Raw genomic sequence first — 21,883 nt, forward strand, 5'->3', positions numbered from 1 at the left:
TAGAGGGATCATGGTCCTAGATCAGCCCTGGGCAAAAAATATGCAAGACCTCACCTGAAAATATATCTTTAAAAAAGCAGTAAAAAATACAGAAGACTAGGGTCATGGTTCAAGTGGTAGAGCACCTGCTTAGCAAACCACAAGGAACTCAAGGCACTGAGACCAAACCCAAATATTAAGAAAAAAGGGAAAATATGCAACAAATTTTCATGGAGTTGGAGAATGGTGCCTATGGTTTAGAAATCTTAGTGCTTTATTTAATGTATAAAAAGTATTTTTACGCTTTAAATATAAGCCCTTTAAAGTGAGATTTTTATATAATCCTCTCATAAAAGAGGAAGAGAATGCTCTTTTGGAAATTACAATCAACCAAGCAAAGAGATCTGAATGTGTCAGTCAAAACCATGACACCTGTCAGATATGTAGAAAATTTAACATCAGTTTTCACTTAACTTGAAATCCAGGGGGGAAAAAAGAGGGGAGCACATTGTAGTATGGCACCAACCAACCATTTTCAATGTAGATGAATTTTTCTGACATTATTCCTTCTTAATTGAGTATTTAACATATTTTATCATCCTCTCATACAGAGCAAAAATGCATAACAAGAATAAACTTACATTTCCCCTTAAGTAAATTATGACCCAGATCCAGTTCCTACCAATACTTGAAGTTTTATTTTTTAGATATTTCTTGTTGTAAAGAAACAATACTTTGGAGAAAGGACAAACACTCACCCAAATATTCAACTAATGCATTTATATATGTGACTCTTGCATATATATGTATAGACATATATACACACAAACATATATGCTCTATTTGCAATTTCTTTGACATTTCAGGGTTTAAGTGCATGATTTGAAGCGATGCCAGCAGATAGGAACTTACCAAGAATGTGAGGAGAAGCCTCCTCTTCTTGGATTAACACATGTCTAGCCCCATGGGGGATATCAAACATCTTAAGGTAGCCTTTGCATGTGTAAACAATGGAGGAAGCAAAGAAGGAAACAAAAGCAACAACCATGGTTAGTTGAGCACTATATTCTTATTGCTTCTGCATGCAGAAGAGAGCATCCATAAACTGAAAGAAGCTGTTTCTAATGTGAAGTTCAAAGCACTGAGAGCCTCTGGGCAGCCTGCCTGTTGAAAGGAGACACATCGAACAAGATATATTGTTCTCACAAGCTGCTTTGTTAAATAGCAACTGCTTTGTACAACTACTTAATGATAATTTAAAAAAGGAAAACCACCTTTTTATTTAAGAGGGGAAAAAAGTGACTCTTGTAACCCACTTATTAGTCATTTATGTCATATTGACACATAAACTATCAACAGTTTCAGGCAAATACTATTCTTGACTCTCTTCATGTGATCCCAGTTTTCTCAACTACCCTTTGAATTTTTAGTGAATGTACATACTTGCTGACTGACCTGAGATAGTTTATCTGCTTACGTATGGTTTTAAAGTTATAAACAGCTAACCTTCCATTTTTTCAAAACTTTTCAGACTAAAAGCCAAAACTGACACAAAACTTGCATTTTGCTCATTTTTAAAATCCATGCCATGGATTTGTCCAAAACACTTGTTTGAAACTCTGCAAGTTGCATGCATACACACATACCTCAATTTTCTAAGCTAGAAATAATAAAATCAGTAGGCACAAATTAGTTGCTTTGGGTTTTAAAATCCGATGTAATTCTTATGACAAACTTGTTACTACTATTGTTACTTAGGTTGTAATATGTACTTGTAGATAGGTTTACTCAGCTTTTTGCAACATTTATGAGTATCCTAAGTAAGTACAGTGGTCATTTGGGGCTTTGCACTTTAGCATAAGGTCAAGTTCAACGGATGGTGGTACTATTTGCCTATGTTATGAAATGGCTAGAAGCAGTATGCTTAAGATGCCACATACAGAGAAACAGCTTGATGCCATTTATGGATGCCCATCTTTCTGCATTTTGCTACAACTTACCCAGTACATTTTTAGCTTCTCTTGTTTCAGCAAGAGAAATATTACGAGCTCCTTTGGGTAAAGTGAAAGCGCCTCTTGTCTTCCCTAAATAGAAGGTCATTAATTAGTGTAGTTTTCATGTTTATCAAAGTCTTGCTGTTTCATTGACTCTCCCATAAGCCCTATATACTGTATTAGATAAGATATAAAATGTTCTGTAACTTTAGATGAAGGCAAAATGCATTTATAATCGTTAGATAGTGCCAATAAACGGTTAATAGTCAATGAAAGTAAGACTAAGCATGAATGCAGATGATGGAGGCGATTGGAAGTGGAATACTTGCAGATTTCATTTTCCAGCAACTTGAGTTCTTTATGGCATCTCTTGCTTAAATGTTTCCCTGTTGGAAAAGTTTAATTAGTCTATTGAATGACTACAATGACGTTAGTGAAAAGTGAGTCTGTATGACAGATGAAGACTCTCATGTTCTTTTGGCCATAGTTTGCAAAGTTAGCATCAATTTTTGAGTTGTGTAAAAAATATAACTACCTTATCTTACACAGAATACAGAATGATCAGGGCAATTTCCTTATATTAATTTACTCTGGAAATAAAACACATTATGTTATACTCCAAAGTAAAGAACAACATGTAACTGCACAGCTCGTATTTCCCAGCATTTGATTTTAACAAAATCATAAATATATATACACAAATACATACACACATATAATTATATTTCTGTATTATTAGTGGTATATTGCAATATCACTGTATTTAAAGCAATCAGCCAGAACTGGCAATATTTGCTTTTAAATAATGTGCAAATAATAAAGCGTGGTGATTCATCATAAAGGAATAGAAAGGACATCAATAACTAGAGAAGGAAATGCCTGAGAGGAACCACATCTGAGTCATAGTCACCTTTCTGTCATTCTAAATATATGAACAAGCAAAGCTGACATAAGTGTCAACTTGAGTTAGAGGTGTACAGCAGAGTTGGGTATAAAAAGGACTAAGAGAAGTATTCCATGTGGATGAGACTAGTATTTTCTTCTATAACATGAAAAATTACCATCATTACAATGTATTTAAACCAAATTTCTTCATGTATTTTTCCCCTATCATTCGGTATCACTTTGCTAACATGTGAGAAGAGAATCTTCAAAAGAGCACTCTCTAGGAATGGTAGTCAAGCCTGTAATCCTACTAACTGGGAAGTAGTAACTGGAGGATTATGGTTTGAGGTCAGCCTATGCCTTTAAGTTCATGGGACTCCATAAATGGTATATGTCTATTATCCCAGTGACAAGGGAAGCACTAACACAAGAAGCACAGTTCAGGCTGACCCAGGGAATAAAGAAAAACAATCTCTCAAAAATAATGGACATAAAAGCGTCTACAGAGTGGCTCGAGTGGTAGAGCACCTACCCAGCAAGTAAAAGGCATTGAGTTCAAATCTTACTACTACAAAAAAGAATAAAGAAAGGAACTAACTGAATTTATGTTAATGCTGAATTTCCAGAACCATGTCCCTAATTCTTCAATGAGTGATTATATATTTGTCACAAACTCAAGAAATCTTCAGCAGTAATAAATGTCCATGTCTCAGTCTTTTATGAAGAGTCCAAAGAGAGTTACGAAACTAACATCTTCTATATAGTTTGTTGTATGAGGAGATAGCATTCTGCCTTTTTGACTTTCAAAACACATCTAACTCCAGGTTCACATTCTTTTTGGTTATATCTCAATTTTGTTTAAGATAAATTGTTAAAAATTATGTGATAGATCTTAAAATCATCGATTTATACAAAGGATAAAACTTCACTTTTTAAGTAAAGAAGAAATGGAAGTAGTATAGCATTATAAAGTTAGAAAGATTTTAAACTCCTGGTCCATTAATGAACCACAGATATTAAACGTAACATTAATTAAATATGCACTATCTTTAGAAGACAATACGTAACAGATTTGATTGACTTCTGTAATTGATACTGTGTTTATTTCTTAACTAATTTTTTGTTGTTGTTTTTGTCCATCAAGGAGCCTGAATTCTGGGCCTGGGCACTGTCCCTCAGCTCTTCAGCTCAAGGCTAGCATTCTATCACTTGAGCCACAGCACCACTTCTGGCTTTTTCTGCTTATGTGGTGCTGAGGAATCAAACCCAGGGCCTCATGCATGCAAGGCAAGCACTCTACCACTAAGCCACCTTCCCAGCCCTCCTTAACTAAATTTAGTAGATTTTTTTTTCATCATGAATGCTATGAAGTATGAATTGTAAGTTTTATTGTTTGAAAAAGAAATTTAAGTAGAAATAAATCACCAGGTCCTTTTTTTATTGTTGTTGTTGTTTGTTTTTTGGCTAGATCCATGGAGAAAAATCCTGTGCTTCTAAAAGATGACTCAAAGTACAAATCACAGCAGTGTATTAGTTCATGAGTACCCCATCTTACCAAGCTTCCTGGGTATCCTGGTAAATGTCCCCTTCACAGTGCGACAGTGGGAATTATCTCCACCACAGACCCCACATTTATCTTCAATCTTGTTTGAACCAATTTCCTTATCACAGCCCACTTTCTGAGAAAAGAAGATATTAAATGTGACTAGTTTTAATACTCTAAAGAGAAAATAATTGCCCAGAGAATGATTGAACTATTTTTGTATAGTCTTGGTTCCTAGTTTCACTATAGTCATGTTTGCTCATACCTCAATCTTTTGATGAACTAGTGTGAAATCAGATAATTTGTATTCTAAGTAATTGCACAATTGCTCCAGTCTTGTACAATATTTCCTCTAACATAAACTGTCTTAATCAGATAATAAGCAAAGATGTAGCAGATGTTGAGGGAAAAATACAACAGCATGGCACTCTTCTTGTTTTAATATTTATAAAGATGAATAATAACTAGAGTAAGTAATCTTTCAAAGTGTTATATAGGATATGTGACTTCATAGGATTCTCAGGGACTGTAGAGAGAAGAAAGACAATTTCAGAAATGCAGAAAGGTTCAGACATAGCCATGGAAATTGTACGCTCATGGAAAGTAGGTTTACAGATCAGTATTTAAACTGGTATTTACATCAATGGAAGCTGAGTGTTGCATACAGGGGAAGAACAATGGAAGATCTACACAGCACAGGATGGGGAGGATTTGAATGCCAGCTACTGTCAATATTTCACATTAATAAGGAACTACTAATGGTTTTCTGTACTGAGCCATCTTCAGATCAGTGCAGGATATAACACACCATTGCACTTATATACTTGGCAACAAAATGGGGAGAGAAAATCATGACAGCACATATACATTAGGAGGTTATCTTGGAAAGCTAAAAATGAAAACAACAAATCTTCAACTACTATGGTGTACATATGTCTCTCTCAAAAGGCATGTGTTAGAAACTTAAACCCCAACACAACAGTGCCAAGTGACAAGGTAGTTAATAAGACACAATTGAATCTCCCTGAATTACATTATTATAGAAGTGAGGAGGTCATTTTGAGAGTGATTCCCTGTGCTTTCTGTGGTTCACATGCCCTTTTCCCCTTCCACTTTTTACTATGGGATGAGGGAACACAAAGGCCCTTGTTGGATACTAAGTAGATGCAAGCCACATGCCCTAGGCCTTCTTAGCCACCTGAACCACGGACCAAATACATTTCCTTAAAATGAATTACCCAATCTACGCTATTCTGTCTTCAACACAGATTAACAACACATATAACAATTTTAGCAGCACATGATGACTAAGGCATCTTCTGACATCTGCCTACTTAAATTTTTGCTGAAAAGTAGACCTTAAGAACAGTGTTTCCATTAGTAAGGCTAACTTCATGTTAATTGTGAACATAGAAGGAGAAAATATACTGCATTGTTTAACCAAGAGATTAAATGCAACAAAGAAAAAAGTTCTCTACAACTTTGGATGTGGAACTGAATGCTTAAAAGTACTGAAAGATAAGAGAGGAAGAAAACAGAAGAAGAGGGCATCTATTTTATCTTTAAAAGACAAAGCACATTTAGCATTCAATTCTTTTTTCTTTTTGAAAGATCATCTACTTCAATTATTAGATGGCTACTGGTAAAAAAAAGTCAAATGCACTGTTCCCAACTGCTGTTTTTCCCAAACCGAATGCAGTTTTTTTCTTAGGAAAGGCATTTAGCTGGATCAAAAGTATATAAGAAAAACTGTATTTCAATCTGTGTTTATTTTACCAGTGAATAAACATTTACTTTTAACCAGTTCCTCCCAAGTTTATCTACTGATCTCTCAATAGGCTATCATTAGAATATAACTTCACAGAGACTTATCAACCGAAAATAAATAAATAAATCTCAGTGCTAGTGGCTCACCCCTATAATTCTAGCCACTCAGGAGGCTGAGATATAAGAATCACAGTTCAAAGCCAGCTTGGGCAGGAATGTCCATGAAAGTCTGATCTTCATTGAATGAGCAATACCATGGAAGTGGAGGTGTGGCTTCAGTAGAAGAATGCCAGCCTTGAGTGAAAAAGCCAAGTAAGGGCAAGAAGCCTTGAATTCAAGCTCCAGCACAGACATAAAAATATTTAAAATATGCATGTGAATGACAGTAAGCCTAGACTGGCCAGCTACTGTGGGAAGCCGCAGTCTGGACTTACCACACACTCTCCTCGCACACAGATACTATACGGGTCCTTGTAGGAGCAGTGCGTGCCATCATGTACCAGCTGTTTCATATACGCAACATCTCCTGTCTCTCTGGATTGACAATAAAGATGGCATCTTTTCTTGGCTGTAAAAGAGAGAGGATACAATTAACTACTTCAATAAAACAGAATGTTTGAACAGCAGAAGTTTATTTTTTGAAAGCATTAAAGTTTCAGTGTGGATTCTTGAAAGCAAACAGAACTCTGGATAAATAAATAAAACAAGGACTAACTGAAACGTGTAAGTAGGCCAGCCTATGAATTTGTTTTCATGTGCATGATTAATCTAAATTCTTGGAGTGTGCAAAGAGACCAATTAGTAGTGGAGCAGGGATATCTGTTACAAACTGGGACTGCTCTAATATACCAGGCAGTAGGTTTTAAAACTCTTTAAAAAAAATCTAGATACCAGTGGCTCACAACTGTGATTATAACTACTCAGGAGGCTGAGAGTTGAAGAGCAAAGCCAGCCTGGACAGAAAAATCCAAAATACTCTTAACTCCACTTACCTACCAAAAAGCTAGAAATGGAAATATGGCGTAAGTGGTAGACCACTTGTCCTGAGTGAAAAAGATAAGGGACAGTGCCCAGGCCAGTTCAAGTCCCAGTACTGGCACACGCAAGTACGGACACACACACACACACACACACACACACACACACACACACACACACACACACACACACACACACACACACACACACACACACACACACACACACACACACACACACACACACACACACACACACACACACCAACTTTGATTAAAAAAATGAAACACTGAGTTTTTCTCTTTGGTCTGACCCAATCATATTGCATTCTCTGGGCAAGTGATTGATTAAAAATAATGGATATAATGACCTGTACTAAAATAAATTAAAAAGTAATTTATTCTGAAAATGCTAAAACTTTGGCATATATGTATTTACCTCTAAACTGAATCCAAGTGGCATATTATAGCATGACAATCATGTAACTACATTTTTATTCACTCATAAGAAATAAGACAAGATTTCTATTTGAACTTATTGGTTCATGAATTGAAGGACAAGAAATAAAATATTTTAAAGAATTCCAACTATTTTTTTTTGCCAGTACTAGGATTTGAACTCAAGGGGTATACTCCCTCCGTTTGCTTGTTCATGCTAGAATCCTACCACTTGAACCTCACGTCTAGTCATGCTTTTAACTGGTTCATTGAAAATTGAGTCACATGGACTGTTCTTCTTAGGGTGGCTTTGAAACTCGTTCTTCAGCCTCCTGAGGAGCTAGGATTTACAGGCATGAGCTACAGACATCCCGCTCTGACTATTTTAGCAACTAGTTTAGAAACCTTTTAGGCTATAAAATTCCTTTTGTTATTAAATGATGTAAGAAATGGTCTTTTTTGTCTTGATCCTTGGTCCTTGGGGACACAATGGTAAAAAAAAAAAAAAAAGATTATTTTTCTTTTTTTTTATTTCTTATAGTAGAAAGATTGTATGTGATTCAGAAATTCTCTCATGTGTTATGTTCCTCTGGTGGTTTTACTCCAGGTGAGGATAAAGCTACCTTCCAGGGACTGTATGTCTGTCACAATCTTCCTTCTAGAGAAAGGATTGGGATTTAGCCTTGGAAAACTTAGGAGCCATCATTCTTCTTTTGTTACCAAATCAGGGATCAAGAATGCCAGGGATTGGTGTTGGCAAAGCTTAAAGTCTAAGTGACCATCCACCCAGCAAAAAAGAGCTGTGTCTACTCACATTCAGGATGTTCGTAAGGCAACCAGTGGTGTTTGCTATTCTGGTATTCAAAGTGGGAGTTACGCTGCTGGCACTGCTGGGCCCTGAAGTCCTCGAAGTGTTTCTGGCATTCTTCTGTATTACAAAGCTGGTACTCAAAATTAACACCAGGACAATCCTGACCACCATTGATGGGCCTAAAGAAAAGACAACATTGAAAAAGGCTGTGGCTTTGGCTCGGCAGCTCAGGCGAGCAGACACAGTGCTGGAGGGCAGAGAGCCAGGGCTTCCCAGGTGCCAGCAGAATGAATGAACTCAGACTTCCTAAATCCAGTGCATTTCCAAAGTACCCTGCTTTCTCTACTGTGGGGAAAGACCCCAAAATTCAACTAATGTCTGCTTCCCAACCACAATGTTTTACACAGATGGCAAAGGTATATAAAGAGATTTAAAAGCACATACATGGATTCAAGAAAACTGTATTTTCTGCCACATATAAAACCTCCAGAGGGGACTCAAAGCCACTCTAATCATAGCTCTATTCTTCTGTTTCCCTCTAGGTAAAATGAAAATAAAAACACTGTCTTCCAAAGAACAAAGTTATAAGGATTATATGAGATCAACATATTTAAGGACACTTAGACCCTGGTGTATTGTGAATCTTAGTTATTAGTATAGTTTTGGTTGGTTGTTGTTACTTCTAACGCCACAGGTGCATGGCATCTAATAGTCTGTATAAAACAAAATCTTTGAGAGATATCCTGCTCCTCAAACAGGAGACAGAGCTACTTGATGCTAAACTACAGACAAGAAAGAATGTCCTATATTTAAAAATTATTTTCTACTATCTGAAGAGAAATAAACAAGAAAGGATTGAATGAATTTAGGTTAAGTAAATGAACAAATGCTTGTTCTCCCAAAGAGTTCCCTGGCTGTCTACTTGGTAATAATCATGCCTCCCCAGGGAATGAATGATTCTATATGGTTAGTAGTGTTTCCATTCCACGCTCTTGGGGTGGACCTCACAGCCCTGTGCCTGGACCCCAAGAACATAGTGATGCCTCCTTCATATTCCCAAACAACAATTCCCCCACAAATCTCCCCTATTCATTTAAGCAAATCATCTTTGTTGTTGACTACTCTTCATTAGATGGATAAATGAATATTTTTTCCCAAGACACTATTTTGTAAATTGCTATGTTTTTGCATACTGTATTTTATATTTTACATGCACTTCATCAAAAAGAATACTAGTAACAAAGTATTATTATTTTCTTGTCTATGCACCGGTAACAAGAAGCATGAGGCTTGTACTCACGTGGGATTATTGCACTGGCGTGTTCTGAAACGAACACCAGTTCCACATGTTCGGGAACAAGAGCCAAATTTGGTCCATGACCCCCAGTTGCCATCTTGTTTTTGCTGATTAGCATTCTTCCACATGCAGTGACCTTTATAGCACCACTGAGGAGAAAGACAAATGATAATTATGAAAAGCACGCACACACTAAAGCTGAAGTTGTCAGACAAGAACCATTTAGGTGAAGTGAGTGTCTTTGCTTCTTTCTCCACGTGAAAAGCTCATTTAAAATGATCCTAAAGCTATTAAAACACAAAGATGCCCTATCAAAAGGGTAACTTTTGTTGCATTTGTAAGTATAAAATTAAAATGAGAAAATACCATTATTCAAACAAGTTTTAAAATGATCTCTCATCAGTCAGTAAGAATTGGCGGGCTTCGTAATTTTCTGAGTACCAATTTTTCCAGTAAGTACTACTGCAGCCATCATGTCTCATGACCTATATCATCTCTAGCTTGAGGGTCATCTGCTCTACATTAAAGTGATGACATGAAAAATATTTGTCTCCACTCAGGAACTAACTAATACAGTATATTCAAAGCCATATCTAGCCTTCAAAGCACTTTTATTACTGTATACAATTTTAATTTGCCAGGATTTTAAGGGTTAGGTCAGATAATGATTACCTCTTCAATGAGGTTAAGGTGCAGCAATGTCCATTACTAGTTTAAGAGCCATCTGATCAAGTAATTGAGGCTACTAGAGCCCTGATCCCAAAGATGCATCTTATTTAGGGTGACCAGAACTCATCATGAACTCAAACACCCTTTTCTCTCTTTCTCTTCCTCTCTCTTGATGTGTGCGCTTGCGCGCACGCGTGTGCGTGTGTGTGTGCATGTGCAGGTGTGTGTTTACTACAAGATATCTATCCTTTTTAATAAAACAAAAATGAACTATTGCTCTTGTTTGTTTGTTTTTTTTTTGGTCCGGTCATGGGGCCTGAACTCTGGGCCTGGGCGCTGTCCCTCAGCTCTTCAGCTCAAGGCTAGTGCTCTCCCACTTGAGCCACAGCGCCACTTCCGACTTTTTTCTTTTTTCTTATGTGGTGCTGAGGAATCGAACCCAGGGCCTCAGGCATGCAAGGCAAGCGCTCTACCACTGAGCTACCTTCCCAGTCCCTGCTCTTGTTTTTATTTAAACATTTAATGTTGAACTTTTCCAAAGCAAGAGTATGTGTGTGTATATATAATGTAGTTGGCACAATAAGTCCTTGTAATGACAGGTTTTATTATCATGTGTAGTTCTTATCACAAGTACAGTTTATACACCTTTGAAACCTAAAGCTATATTGATACCTGTTGCAAGCTTTTGGTCTTGTCAACGATTTGACTTGTAAACTAGTCATGGCTCTTCAACTTGAGTTCTTAACATGCCTTTGTTTTGGGATTTTTGCCCTTACGAGTAGCATACCTTGGCCCTAAGCCAGTTTCTAGGCATTCATTCCTGACTACACAATTTGAGATTTAAAACCTCTGGGCATCTTTCCCCAAGGAATGAGGCCAAATCTTCTGCATAAATTCACATGACTTTATTTCTGGGCATCTTTCACAAGGAACAGGATGCCAGCCAGTAAATCAAATCTCCCCGGCTGACCTGCCTCTTCCCAGCCTAGCTGTAGTGGGCTCAATGGTGGTCCCAAAGATAGCAGTTCCCAAGCCCTGCACCTGCCAATGTGCATTTATTTAGAAAAAAAATGTCTTTGCAAATAGCATTAAATCAACAATACAAGGAATGGAATTTTGGATTCACCTGCATTCCCTAGGTGGATCCAAAATTCCATTCCTTGTATTGTTAGAAGAGAGGCAGAGGAGGAGTTGACATTTTTTTAAGCCATTTAACCACAGAGACAGAGGTCAGAGTGCTGTAGACACAAATCAGGAATGTGGTAGGCCACTAGGAGCTGGATGAGACAGGAAAGTACACTTTTTCTAGAGCCTGTGGAGGAGCATGGCCCGGTCCACATGTCGTTTTAAGTTCTACAAAACAGATTCTGGATTTCTGGCCTTCAAGATTATGACAGAATAAATTCTTGGTGTTTTAAGCCACCAGGTCTGTGGTCATATGTTCTAATAGCCACAGGAAAGTCGAACTGTCAGTATATTTTTCCATGGGGAGTCATCAGGCACTGTGATTGCCATACAGATAACAGTAAGGGAATGTCCACCATTGGTTAGATTTTTAAAGACGAGTAGTACACATGTCATTTATAAATAGAGATACTCACTTTTCCAGCAGCACATTCGGTCCCATCTAGTGGGGGTCCCTTTTTAGTCTTACAAAAGTAGGGATTGTCAGGATGGCTGCACCATAGTTGTTTACATGGGTCAAAGGTTCGGAACTGGAAGAGAGAAACAAGCAGTTGGTAAATTTTAGAGAGCAGAACATGCACCAAATATACTGTCTCTACAGTTTCCCTATGTCATTTTTCTTGGATAAATTCATTCCAAATTAATAGCCAAAGTTGTGCCATGTAAAATAATAGGCACTGCATCAGAATTTCAAGAAGAGAATACTCCTGTTGTGCTTTCCTGAAAGTATCAAATGCAATGTATATTCCTCATCTTGTTTCTATTTCTGGTGTTAAAATAGGCAATATTAGAATTTTAAGTGGCTTAATAGTTATGAATATTTTAAACATGAAATTAATTTACAATGGTTTAATATCCTTCACTATAGGTATAAACTAGAGATAAATAATAACATGCTCATAATGATTAGTTGACTAAAAGAAGAAAACCTTTAGTGTAAGTTAAGGTATAAGGTATAGCAAAATACAACAATCTATTCATACGGTTTATAAAGAATTTTCTATTCACAACATTCATGTAGTTTATAATACACCTGCCATATACTCAGTACTTATCCCAATCTAAGGATTCCCAACCTGAGGAATAGAAGCTACAAATTAAGCCTGTTATTACAGTTAAGAGATAGTAACAGAGCCAGATTAGAATCTTGGTTTTATCATTTTTCCAAGGTTTTATTTATGATTTTCCTAAACACTGCATTTACACCAAATGTTTATGCAAGCATACACATACACTTGTGTACAACCTTTACATATCTGCTCTTTTTCTCCCTAAATGTAAACACCTCACAATTCCTTAGATAGATAATTTTAACAAGGTGAAGTACTTTGTCAGATTAGCATAGGGATGTAAAGAATGGGATCTGGTTAGACTCTTAGATAGAAATTTTAAACTATCCATTTATCTTTTGCCTATACAGTTTACTCACACGATTCCCTCTGTTAATAGATATTTTATATTAGTGCTCATTTTTAAACCTGAATATATCTGTTCTAATCTCTCTTGGCTTATGCAAAAATTGTTTATTTCGTGCAGTGACTTACAACTTTACGTCTCTCCGATCTAAAACATTAATGCAGATAATTAGGCATTCACTGTGTACATCTATAAAAACTAAATGCTGAGAAGGATTGCAAACAGCACATCCATTTCTATTCAACATCAAGAAATACTTTCTCCCTCTTTTGTCTATCACACAATGCTTGTTCCAACATAGAAAAAGCTTCTCTTCCCCTCCTTTCTTCTCTCCTTTTCCCTCCCCTTTCCTTTCTTCCTTGTAATAACTAAATGTCAACATGAAAATTTAATGAAAATACCTCTATTTGAACTTTAATGAAAACATCTCTATTTGAAATTTACATGGGAGATTGGCTTTAATGAATTCGTGGAGCAGTCCCTACACTGTGCTAAGTACTTCAATTAGATTATCACATTTAATCCTTTCACTAATCTTAGAAGATAAATGCTATCATTATTCACATTTTATGTGTGAATAAACTAAGCCTGTGAGATTAAACAAGGTGCCCGAAGTCATACATTTAGTAAGTTTCAACAACAAGACCTGACCTACCCAGTCTGTCTGTGGATATTCATATTTTGATACCCAGGGTATGCCATTTGCATTAAGTACAATGTTTTACTAGCAGAACCCTTGCCTAAGGCCCCTAAAGGGCCTCCAAAGCACAGAAAAACACAATGTTTAAGGCTTTTGAGTCACCTCTGAAGGTTACAAAAACTAGAAGAGTAGACTATAAAGATTTGGAGCCTAAAAGCCTTGGTTTAAGGTTCTCTATTTACTTGGTGTGTGATTGTGCAAATCGTTCTCTCTGTACATCTTGGGGTTTTATTCCATAAAATAAAAGTGTACCAGCTCCCCCAATCAGGATTTAATAAAGCAGTACATCTAAGATTCAGCATCTAAGAACATAACAAACACTAGTAATTAGTTAAGTGCAAAGCTCACTAAAGAGGAACTACACAAATAGATTTCAAGATGCCAACTGTAAACTGATGCTGGGGAACATACCGCAGTACACATCTTGTAACCAACACCAAAATCGAAACGACATTGGTCATCCATAGAATAATTTATTCCAGGAAGTTCTGGGAGTTTGGGCCAATCATGTTCGAAAGGATCATCCAGGAGACAATCATAGGAACTGCAGGAAAGAAAATATGAAATGTAGCCCAATGTTCATCTTTAAAATCATTTTCTAATGTGAAAGAACTTATATATCCTAGTGTTTTACAAGATCATAGGGCTAGTTAACAAAACCATACATTTTAAGATTTTCAGCTTTAGCTCTAATTGGCAAGGCAGGGGGGAATCCTTTATCCTTATTTATTCCATAAAGGTAAGCCAGGCTCAACTCAGGAATGGAGTAGAACTGTAATCCTGTTTGTGTTACTAACCGAACTTCTACATTGTGTAGCATGGCAGAACCTAACACCTACACTACTGGAAACAGGTGTATAACATGCAGAAGTCACATGACCATAAGTTCCCCCACCACCACTCAAGTTTTGCCTTTAGTTGCACACTTCATAAAGGATTTTTCTAAAGGGAAATCACTTCATAATTAAAAATGTACTTAACTTCGAGGCTTATTTCTTAAATAGTATGGTTACATTATAGAATCCTGGTGCTAAAACCTCTGACTTAGAGGAATGCGTCTATTATCAACAACAACAACAGTTTTTATTCTCTGAGGATTCTGTTAAGAACCAAGTGTGAAAAGTCAATTTCATGGCCAAGAAGTTCTAAGACAGAAGTGTTCATAACACACAGCAGGGTACATACTGGATGTATCTCTTTAGTTCCTGACCACTGCACCGAGACCAGTGGTAGCGATGAAAGGCAGCTTGTACCAAGGGAGCCATGACGCTGCCCATGGCGGTCTCATCACCACACCTGTTGCCTTGTCCGTCATGCTCCATTCCCAACCTAGAACACAGAGGCGACCTCAAGGTTAAGAAGGAGAAGAACTACCTTTCTTTGGCTTAAGTTTCTTTTTGGAATAATAAGTACTGGGAAAGACATGTCTTTTAAGTCAACAGGGCTTCCTTGGAGAAGTCATAGACATGGAATTCAAGAGCAATTGAACAGAGATGTCTTTCTTATTCCACAGCTATGAAAAGCACAGGAGAGCCTCCGCAAGACAGTAACTCATTGAGTTTCAGTGCCTGACCCCTTCACTGTCTTCAGCGCCTCACATTTGGCAAAGGACAAGAACTGCATGCTGGCATGCATTCTGCCCAACGTGTAAACAATACTGGGAAAAGCAAAGCAAAAGGCTTTTTTTTTCTGTATAGCTGTCAACAGTGACTTACACATGGCCAGTTTCATGGGCTACTACAAAAGCTGATGAAAAACCATCCTCATGATTCAGGGTACAACTTCTCACTGGATGACACATGCCTGTGACTGGAGCATATCCTGTAGAGAATAACAATTACCTTTATTTTCATTTTATGAGAAAATCCATTAAGAATTACTACTGGGCCTTAGCCTAGGGGGAAAAATGTTTCAGCAAACAAGGGTGGTATTATTTCTCTGCTAGCAAGATGCTACATTCTCTTGGGAAAGCCACAGGTAATAGTCTCTAAAAAGATTCATGAGGTCTGCCTTTTCTCCTTTGCTAAGGGAAGGAACTGCCCCCGCCGTTACTACTCTGATCTGTCCTCTAGCCAAGTGTTCCTTTTCTGTTTCAGTAACTGGCCCTTCATATCATGGTGCCGATGAAAGGAGCCAGAAATTCCATCAGTGTTGAAAAGGAAATTGTTAGCCTGCGTATTCCAAAGTCCTCATCAGAATTTATTCAATAAATGGAGGCTGACTTTGGAAGAGAGCTTCTCGTCAGTGGTCATTTCTCCTGGCATCTCTTTTCTCATTTGAAACAGTGGAAATCACATTGCATTTTATAGCATCCCCTCTGCACCCTAAATGTACAATCATTATTTTAAAGACAGGTATAATTTACGATGGCATGTAGGTGCCATTTGCCATTGTGAATTCCACAGAAGTCATTGAAAGCACTGGAAGGAAAATATATGCGTGGTCAGTTTGTGGTAGAAAGTAATGGTAGAGATTTGAACATTTTGAACAGACTGTTTAAGATTGCTTTAAGAAACATCCTGCCTTTAGGTTTTTCTTCTACATATTGATGGAAATACCTTGCATTCCAGCAGGTCCAAAGTCTTGCCTGGTTAAGAAAATGGCATGATCATGGTGTTCAGAGTGGTTGGGATCTGGTTTTTGTTGCTGGTAAGCCCAGCGACACACATTTTCCAAACTTCTGGATGGGTTTCCCCTTTCTATGAGGTTGATGGACTACAAGGAAAGAATATGTTAAAGATACATATAGCATTTTCCAAAATGCTTTCTTTATTAACTTTTTATGAAGCTTGATTTTTTGATTAAGAGTATTTAAAACAATGATTCAATAACAGTATTGGGGGCATCTTGTTCTGTTTTGGGAATTCTAAAAGCCAATGAAGGGATCATGATGGTCAATACAACATGCGAATGTGGACAGACACAATTTATGGGAGTATTTGAAGTTGAGATTTACTATAATGAGCCAACTCAGTATTAATCATTTGGGGGAAGAATTTAAAAAGTCTAAAGTATTTCCTGATTTTGCTCAGATTTTAAATTTTGTTAGACATTAAAAACAAAAATGTTAAGATATTTTGGCGTAGGACTTTTCCAAGGACATAAAATTAAAAGACCAAGATGTATTGTACTCATAATCTGACTTGTACTAATAATCCCTTTGTACAACTAAAAAGAATTTCTGCATATATTTTTGGTCTAGAATTAATATGTGGGAAGAATATTCTTCTATTAGCTGGTACTACTGGTCAAATCTTTAAGGGAATAGTGAACTTCTTGAAAAAAAGAAAAAAAAGCCAAGTGAGGTTTTGTTTTTTTTTTTAACTTCATGATAATGAAGAGAGATAGACTCTTATCTTGTAGTTGCAATAAATAAGTTTAAGTTCCTTGGAATGTTGCCATAATTGCATTATGGCTAGGGGTTAAAAGTTCAGGGGGAAACGGGCTATCTTTCAATAACCAAAATAGCCATCCTTTGCAGAATATTTTTGATGGGATGAGAAGTTGAACTTGGAAACAAAAATGAGGCCCTGGTTGGCTGAGAAGCAAAGCATTTTGTTACAGTTCAGTAAATGTTCTTATCCAGTGTTTACATTCTTAATAAATTAAACTAGCCTAGTTTGTTATAGGCTGATCAACCAACCGAAGATTGTTAACACCTCCAGATTGTTGGCTTGTTCCTTGGTAGCCACCCAAAATAGGTCAGGTTGATGGGAGAAACTAAAGATCACTGACACCTATTTTTAGATAATGGTAAGTGGATGCTAAATAGATAATGCAAGGCAAATTCATGGGCATTTTGCTGTATCCTTAATATAAAAATTCATGAATGTTTAATAAAGAGGAGGATTCATTATGGGAGAAGGACATGTAATTTTAAATGGCCAGTTTACTTCTTCTGTTTCCTCCATTTTATTATTTCCAAGAACAGGGACATATCCACTGTCATTTAAAAGCGGTCAGAAATCAATTACCTGCAATGTCTACCATATGTATTCTGATCCAACTGTCCAAGCTAGCAAAAGAAGTCTCTTCTTCCCTGATCTGTTTCTATCACTTTGACAGTATCTGCCACATAGTTGGCTTTCAATATGAGTATTTTGAATGAACATATGAGCCATACACTTGATAATGACAAAATAAGAAAATTATTTTCTCTTCATGCCTTCCATTCATTTTCATTCATGCAGCCACTCCAAAAATCAGGACAACTATCTCTTTTCATCTCCATTATATTAAGCAAATGGTAGTAGCCCAAGAATCACTACCTGTTCTCATGTGGAGGTACACACTGATGGATTGAAGCAATGTCTCCTCTTGAGAGGAGCAACCATGTGACATAGGATGGCTATAGCTTCAGCAACTTGGTGTTCTACTCACTAACCCTCACCATCATAAATTGTAAGGCATTTTACTTACCTTTGTATAGCCCAGCATTATCATGCGCACCAGGGCCACGTTAATATGCACGCCTAGGGACTCATCGTGGTAAATTTCGTTCACCTGGAAATGAAGCAGATAATTACTAAAAGAAAGGCAGCACAAAGGATTCTTATGAGATGCAGAATACTTAAGAGATAGGCCATGCAAGTCACCATAAATAAAAGCTTCAAAAAACTGTTTTTTTTTTTGTTTACTTTAAGCTGAACTCTGCAATTATTTTATCTTTAACTGTAGCACATACTTTTGATATGTGAATTATAATTTTGTAAGCATCACAATAATATAAATATAGGAAGTGGACTTAAAAGGGCTTCATTAAATAGACATTGTATCTTACAAAGAATAGCTGGGAAGACAGAGATCAAAGGCCTAGATATCAGGCATGAATAGTATTAATAGTCTCAGATAATCCTGGTTCAGGATTTACTGCTTGTGAGCACTTCATCTGAGTCTCAATAAAATGGGCATGATTGATTAAAAAATACTATCTTACAGGGTTGGGGTTAGACAAATATTTAACTAAAGCAAACAAACTGTTCAAATTTTTAATAAAGAAGGAGGGAAGGGTCTTAGGCATTAGATTGTAGAAATAATGCAGAAAGAAAACTTAATAGCTGTCATATGAAAGAGATTGCATTTAGGCTGTATACCTATAAAATGTAAAAGAAAAAAACCACTCATTATCAGAGGAGAAATCTTCAGTTCAACATAAAGAAATTAAATTCTATTCAAAAAGTTTTTACTTTTGGCCCTTTGGCCATGGCAGCTTCTCTTAAGCCACACCTTGTAATGCCTAGCTAAAGACTGACTATCCTTGCTCCCCACTTCTGGATTAATTATCTAGTAAAAAAAATTCCTAACATTATAGTTCAATAAAAGTAAAAAATCTAAAGCCAGACCTATCACTAACACATTCATCCAGACTCACATGCATTCCAACGCATTTCTTGTAAAACAGCTGTTTCAAATTAGAAACATAACTTTACACACAAAGGTGTAACATACTTAGTATAATGTAGGTGAAATGTGAAATCAATTGATCCAAGTGTTTTTATAAATGGCTAAAAAACAATTATAGCATATAAGCAAACTTGAAGAACAATGACAGTTTAAAACTAAAGAAAATACATAGGAAAGGTGCAGTGGCTCAAACTTGTAATCCCAGATACTTAGGAGGCAGAGACCAAAAGGATGATGGTTCAAGGTCAGCCTTGGCTTAAGTTGCAAGAATCCATCCTAGCCAATAAAAGCTAGGTGTGCACCTGTCCCAACTACACAGAAAGCTTAAATTGGAGGATTGCTATCTAAACAGCCTGGGCAATACACAAGACCATATTTGAAAAATTACTAAAAAAAAAAAAACAGAAATGGATGAATATGGCTCAACTAGTAGAGCACATGCCTATCAAGTAACTAAAAGGCCTTGAATTCAAGCCCTAGTTCAGCATAGTGGTACTGGGGCTTGAACACATGCCCTAGGCACTGTACCTTAGCTTTTTCACTCAAGGATAGTGCTCTACCACTTGAGCCACAGCTCTACTTCTGCTTTTTTGGTGTTAACTAGAGATAAGAGTCTTAGACACTCTTTTGCCCTGGCTAGCTTTCAAGCAAAATCTCAGATCTCAGCCTCCTGAGTAACTAAGAGTATAGGCATAAGCCACTGGTTACTAGCTTACATTGCTTTAACATTCACCAAACGTATTACTTAATAAAAAAAATCACTCTAATGCCAGTCTAATTAATTTGTTTTTCAATGAATGGAATGAATATTCTGAGTCAACACATGATTTTGAAGCTCACCATGTACATACTGTTATGTGGCAAAACATCAAATAAAAAGAAATTATATTTTCAATGTGGCAAACCAACAGTAGTGTCTGTAGTGTGTACTGTTCAGGATCTTATTAATTTACTTTTCAAGAATTAAAAAAGTTGTTTCCCATGTATTATTCACTTTCAAATTGTGCTCACAACTTTCATCTTTCCAGGCTCCATACCTGTAATAATTTTTTTGCGTGGACTAGTATTAGGACTTGAACAAAGCACCTAGGTGATGTTTTGGTTTTTTCACTCAAGAGTGACACTCTACCACTTGAGCCAGAACTCTACTTACTTCCAGATTTTTAGTAGTTAAAGGGAGATAAAAAGTCTCATGGACTTTTCTGCCAGGCTGGCTCCAAAACATGCTCTTCAGATCTTAGCCTCCCAAATAGTTTGGATTCCAGATGTGAGCCACTGGCACCTGGCTGATGCAATGTTTTAATACTGCTAAACACACAACAACATAAGGAAAGTTGGAGGAATAATATAGCATCCCAGGATTAGATACTCAAAGTCCCAGATTCTAGTTCCAGCTGTGCCATTGAGAAAGTGATTATTTTAACCTCTCTGGGGTTTGGTCTGCTTAAGTTATAATTATAGTTTCTCTACCTCTCATAGAGGAATTACTCAAATCAAGCAAAAGACCACACAACCACACCCAGAAAATTCAAAATACTTGAGCGTCCATCCTTATCTGTGCAAAAAGTGGAGCTTATAGTTGTGGATATGGTTTTACGAACCTCTTTCTCTCAAGAGATAGCTGCCTCTCATGAACTTTTTCCCCAGAGAGAATTGAAGATGCTATTTGAATTTTGTAATTCTCATTCAAATAAAAGATGTAATTTATGTTAACAAGAGAACTATCAGAAAGATTGACTGTTGAATTGTAACTTTTAAGAACTCTGCTCTTTCCAGCAGATGGCAGCACCAACATTTTAGAGACAAAGAACAAAGTACCTAAAACACCCTGTGTACTGCATCTGCATGTCTGCCCTTTCCCAGGTTCACACATAAAAAAGAGTGTCCTTAAGATTAAATAAAAATTTTAAACTATTCCGAGGAACACACAAATTTTAAATGTCTAGTCACTTTTTAAAAGCCAAGAAAAATACTGAAAAGAATTTAGATTTTTTTTTTTAATTGTACAGAGGGGTTACAGTTACATGAATAACATAATGAGTATATTTCTTGCCAAGCACTGATATCTCCTCCTTTGTTTTTCTCCTATTATCCCTTCCCAGGATCAGGCTGGTTTTGCCAGTCAAGAAAGGATGTGTGGAAGGAACACACAGTGTAACATACTAACACCTCCAACCTATTGAAGGAACTAAATAATACTCGTATAAAGTACTGCTTTTTCACTGTTAATGGCCATGAAAGCAATCTTTTGTTTATTTGGGCCAGTCCTGCGGCTTGAACTCAAGGTGCTGGGTGCTGTCCTTGAGCTTTTGTGCTCAAGGCCCTATCATTGAGCCACAGACCCACTTCCAGCTTTTTTGGTGCTTAATCAAAGGTAAGAGTCTCATGGATTTTCCTTTTCTGCCCAAGATGGCTTTGAACTGCAATCCCCAAATCTGAGCCTTCTGAATAGCTAGGATTACAGGTGTGAGCCACCAGCACTTGGCAATTGAAAATATTTTTAATGATTTAAAAGCAATATCAAAACCAACCAAATATTATAGCTAATATTACACAAAGCTTTCCTGGTTCCTAGATGCTGTTTTATGTTTGAGTTTTCTTTTTAATTGTTTTCCTTTTTTGGAACTGGGGATGGAACTATAGACATTGAACTTGCTAAACAAGGCTTTGCGACTGAGCTATAGCCCGGGTCTAGATACTGTTTTAAATACACAGCTATTCCTTGAAACAGCTGTACAGCTATTATCTCCACTTTACATTTAAAGAAACTGAGACCAAGATAAGCTAAGTAATGCTAGGTAACTTGTCCAACATCACTT

General features: G+C 36.9%; 1 protein-coding gene across 1 annotated transcript in view; it reads right to left on the reverse strand.

Annotated features, from left to right (window-relative positions):
* Adamts3 (ADAM metallopeptidase with thrombospondin type 1 motif 3) overlaps positions 1 to 21,883 on the reverse strand; it is a 204,776-nt gene that overhangs the window by 16,336 nt on the left and 166,557 nt on the right. The window contains exons 6-16 of the mRNA XM_042678383.1: positions 18,081 to 18,164; positions 16,220 to 16,376; positions 15,377 to 15,482; positions 14,847 to 14,990; positions 14,073 to 14,205; positions 11,962 to 12,075; positions 9,695 to 9,840; positions 8,398 to 8,573; positions 6,603 to 6,736; positions 4,414 to 4,537; positions 892 to 972 (exon numbers count right to left, since the gene is read on the reverse strand). Of these exons, the coding sequence (XP_042534317.1) occupies positions 892 to 972; positions 4,414 to 4,537; positions 6,603 to 6,736; positions 8,398 to 8,573; positions 9,695 to 9,840; positions 11,962 to 12,075; positions 14,073 to 14,205; positions 14,847 to 14,990; positions 15,377 to 15,482; positions 16,220 to 16,376; positions 18,081 to 18,164 (1,399 nt within the window). The remainder of the gene's footprint in view (positions 1 to 891; positions 973 to 4,413; positions 4,538 to 6,602; positions 6,737 to 8,397; positions 8,574 to 9,694; positions 9,841 to 11,961; positions 12,076 to 14,072; positions 14,206 to 14,846; positions 14,991 to 15,376; positions 15,483 to 16,219; positions 16,377 to 18,080; positions 18,165 to 21,883) is intronic.

This window comes from Dipodomys spectabilis, unplaced genomic scaffold (genome assembly GCF_019054845.1).
Source record: "Dipodomys spectabilis isolate Male_0828 unplaced genomic scaffold, ASM1905484v1 ptg000043l, whole genome shotgun sequence".
NCBI lineage: Eukaryota > Metazoa > Chordata > Mammalia > Rodentia > Heteromyidae > Dipodomys > Dipodomys spectabilis.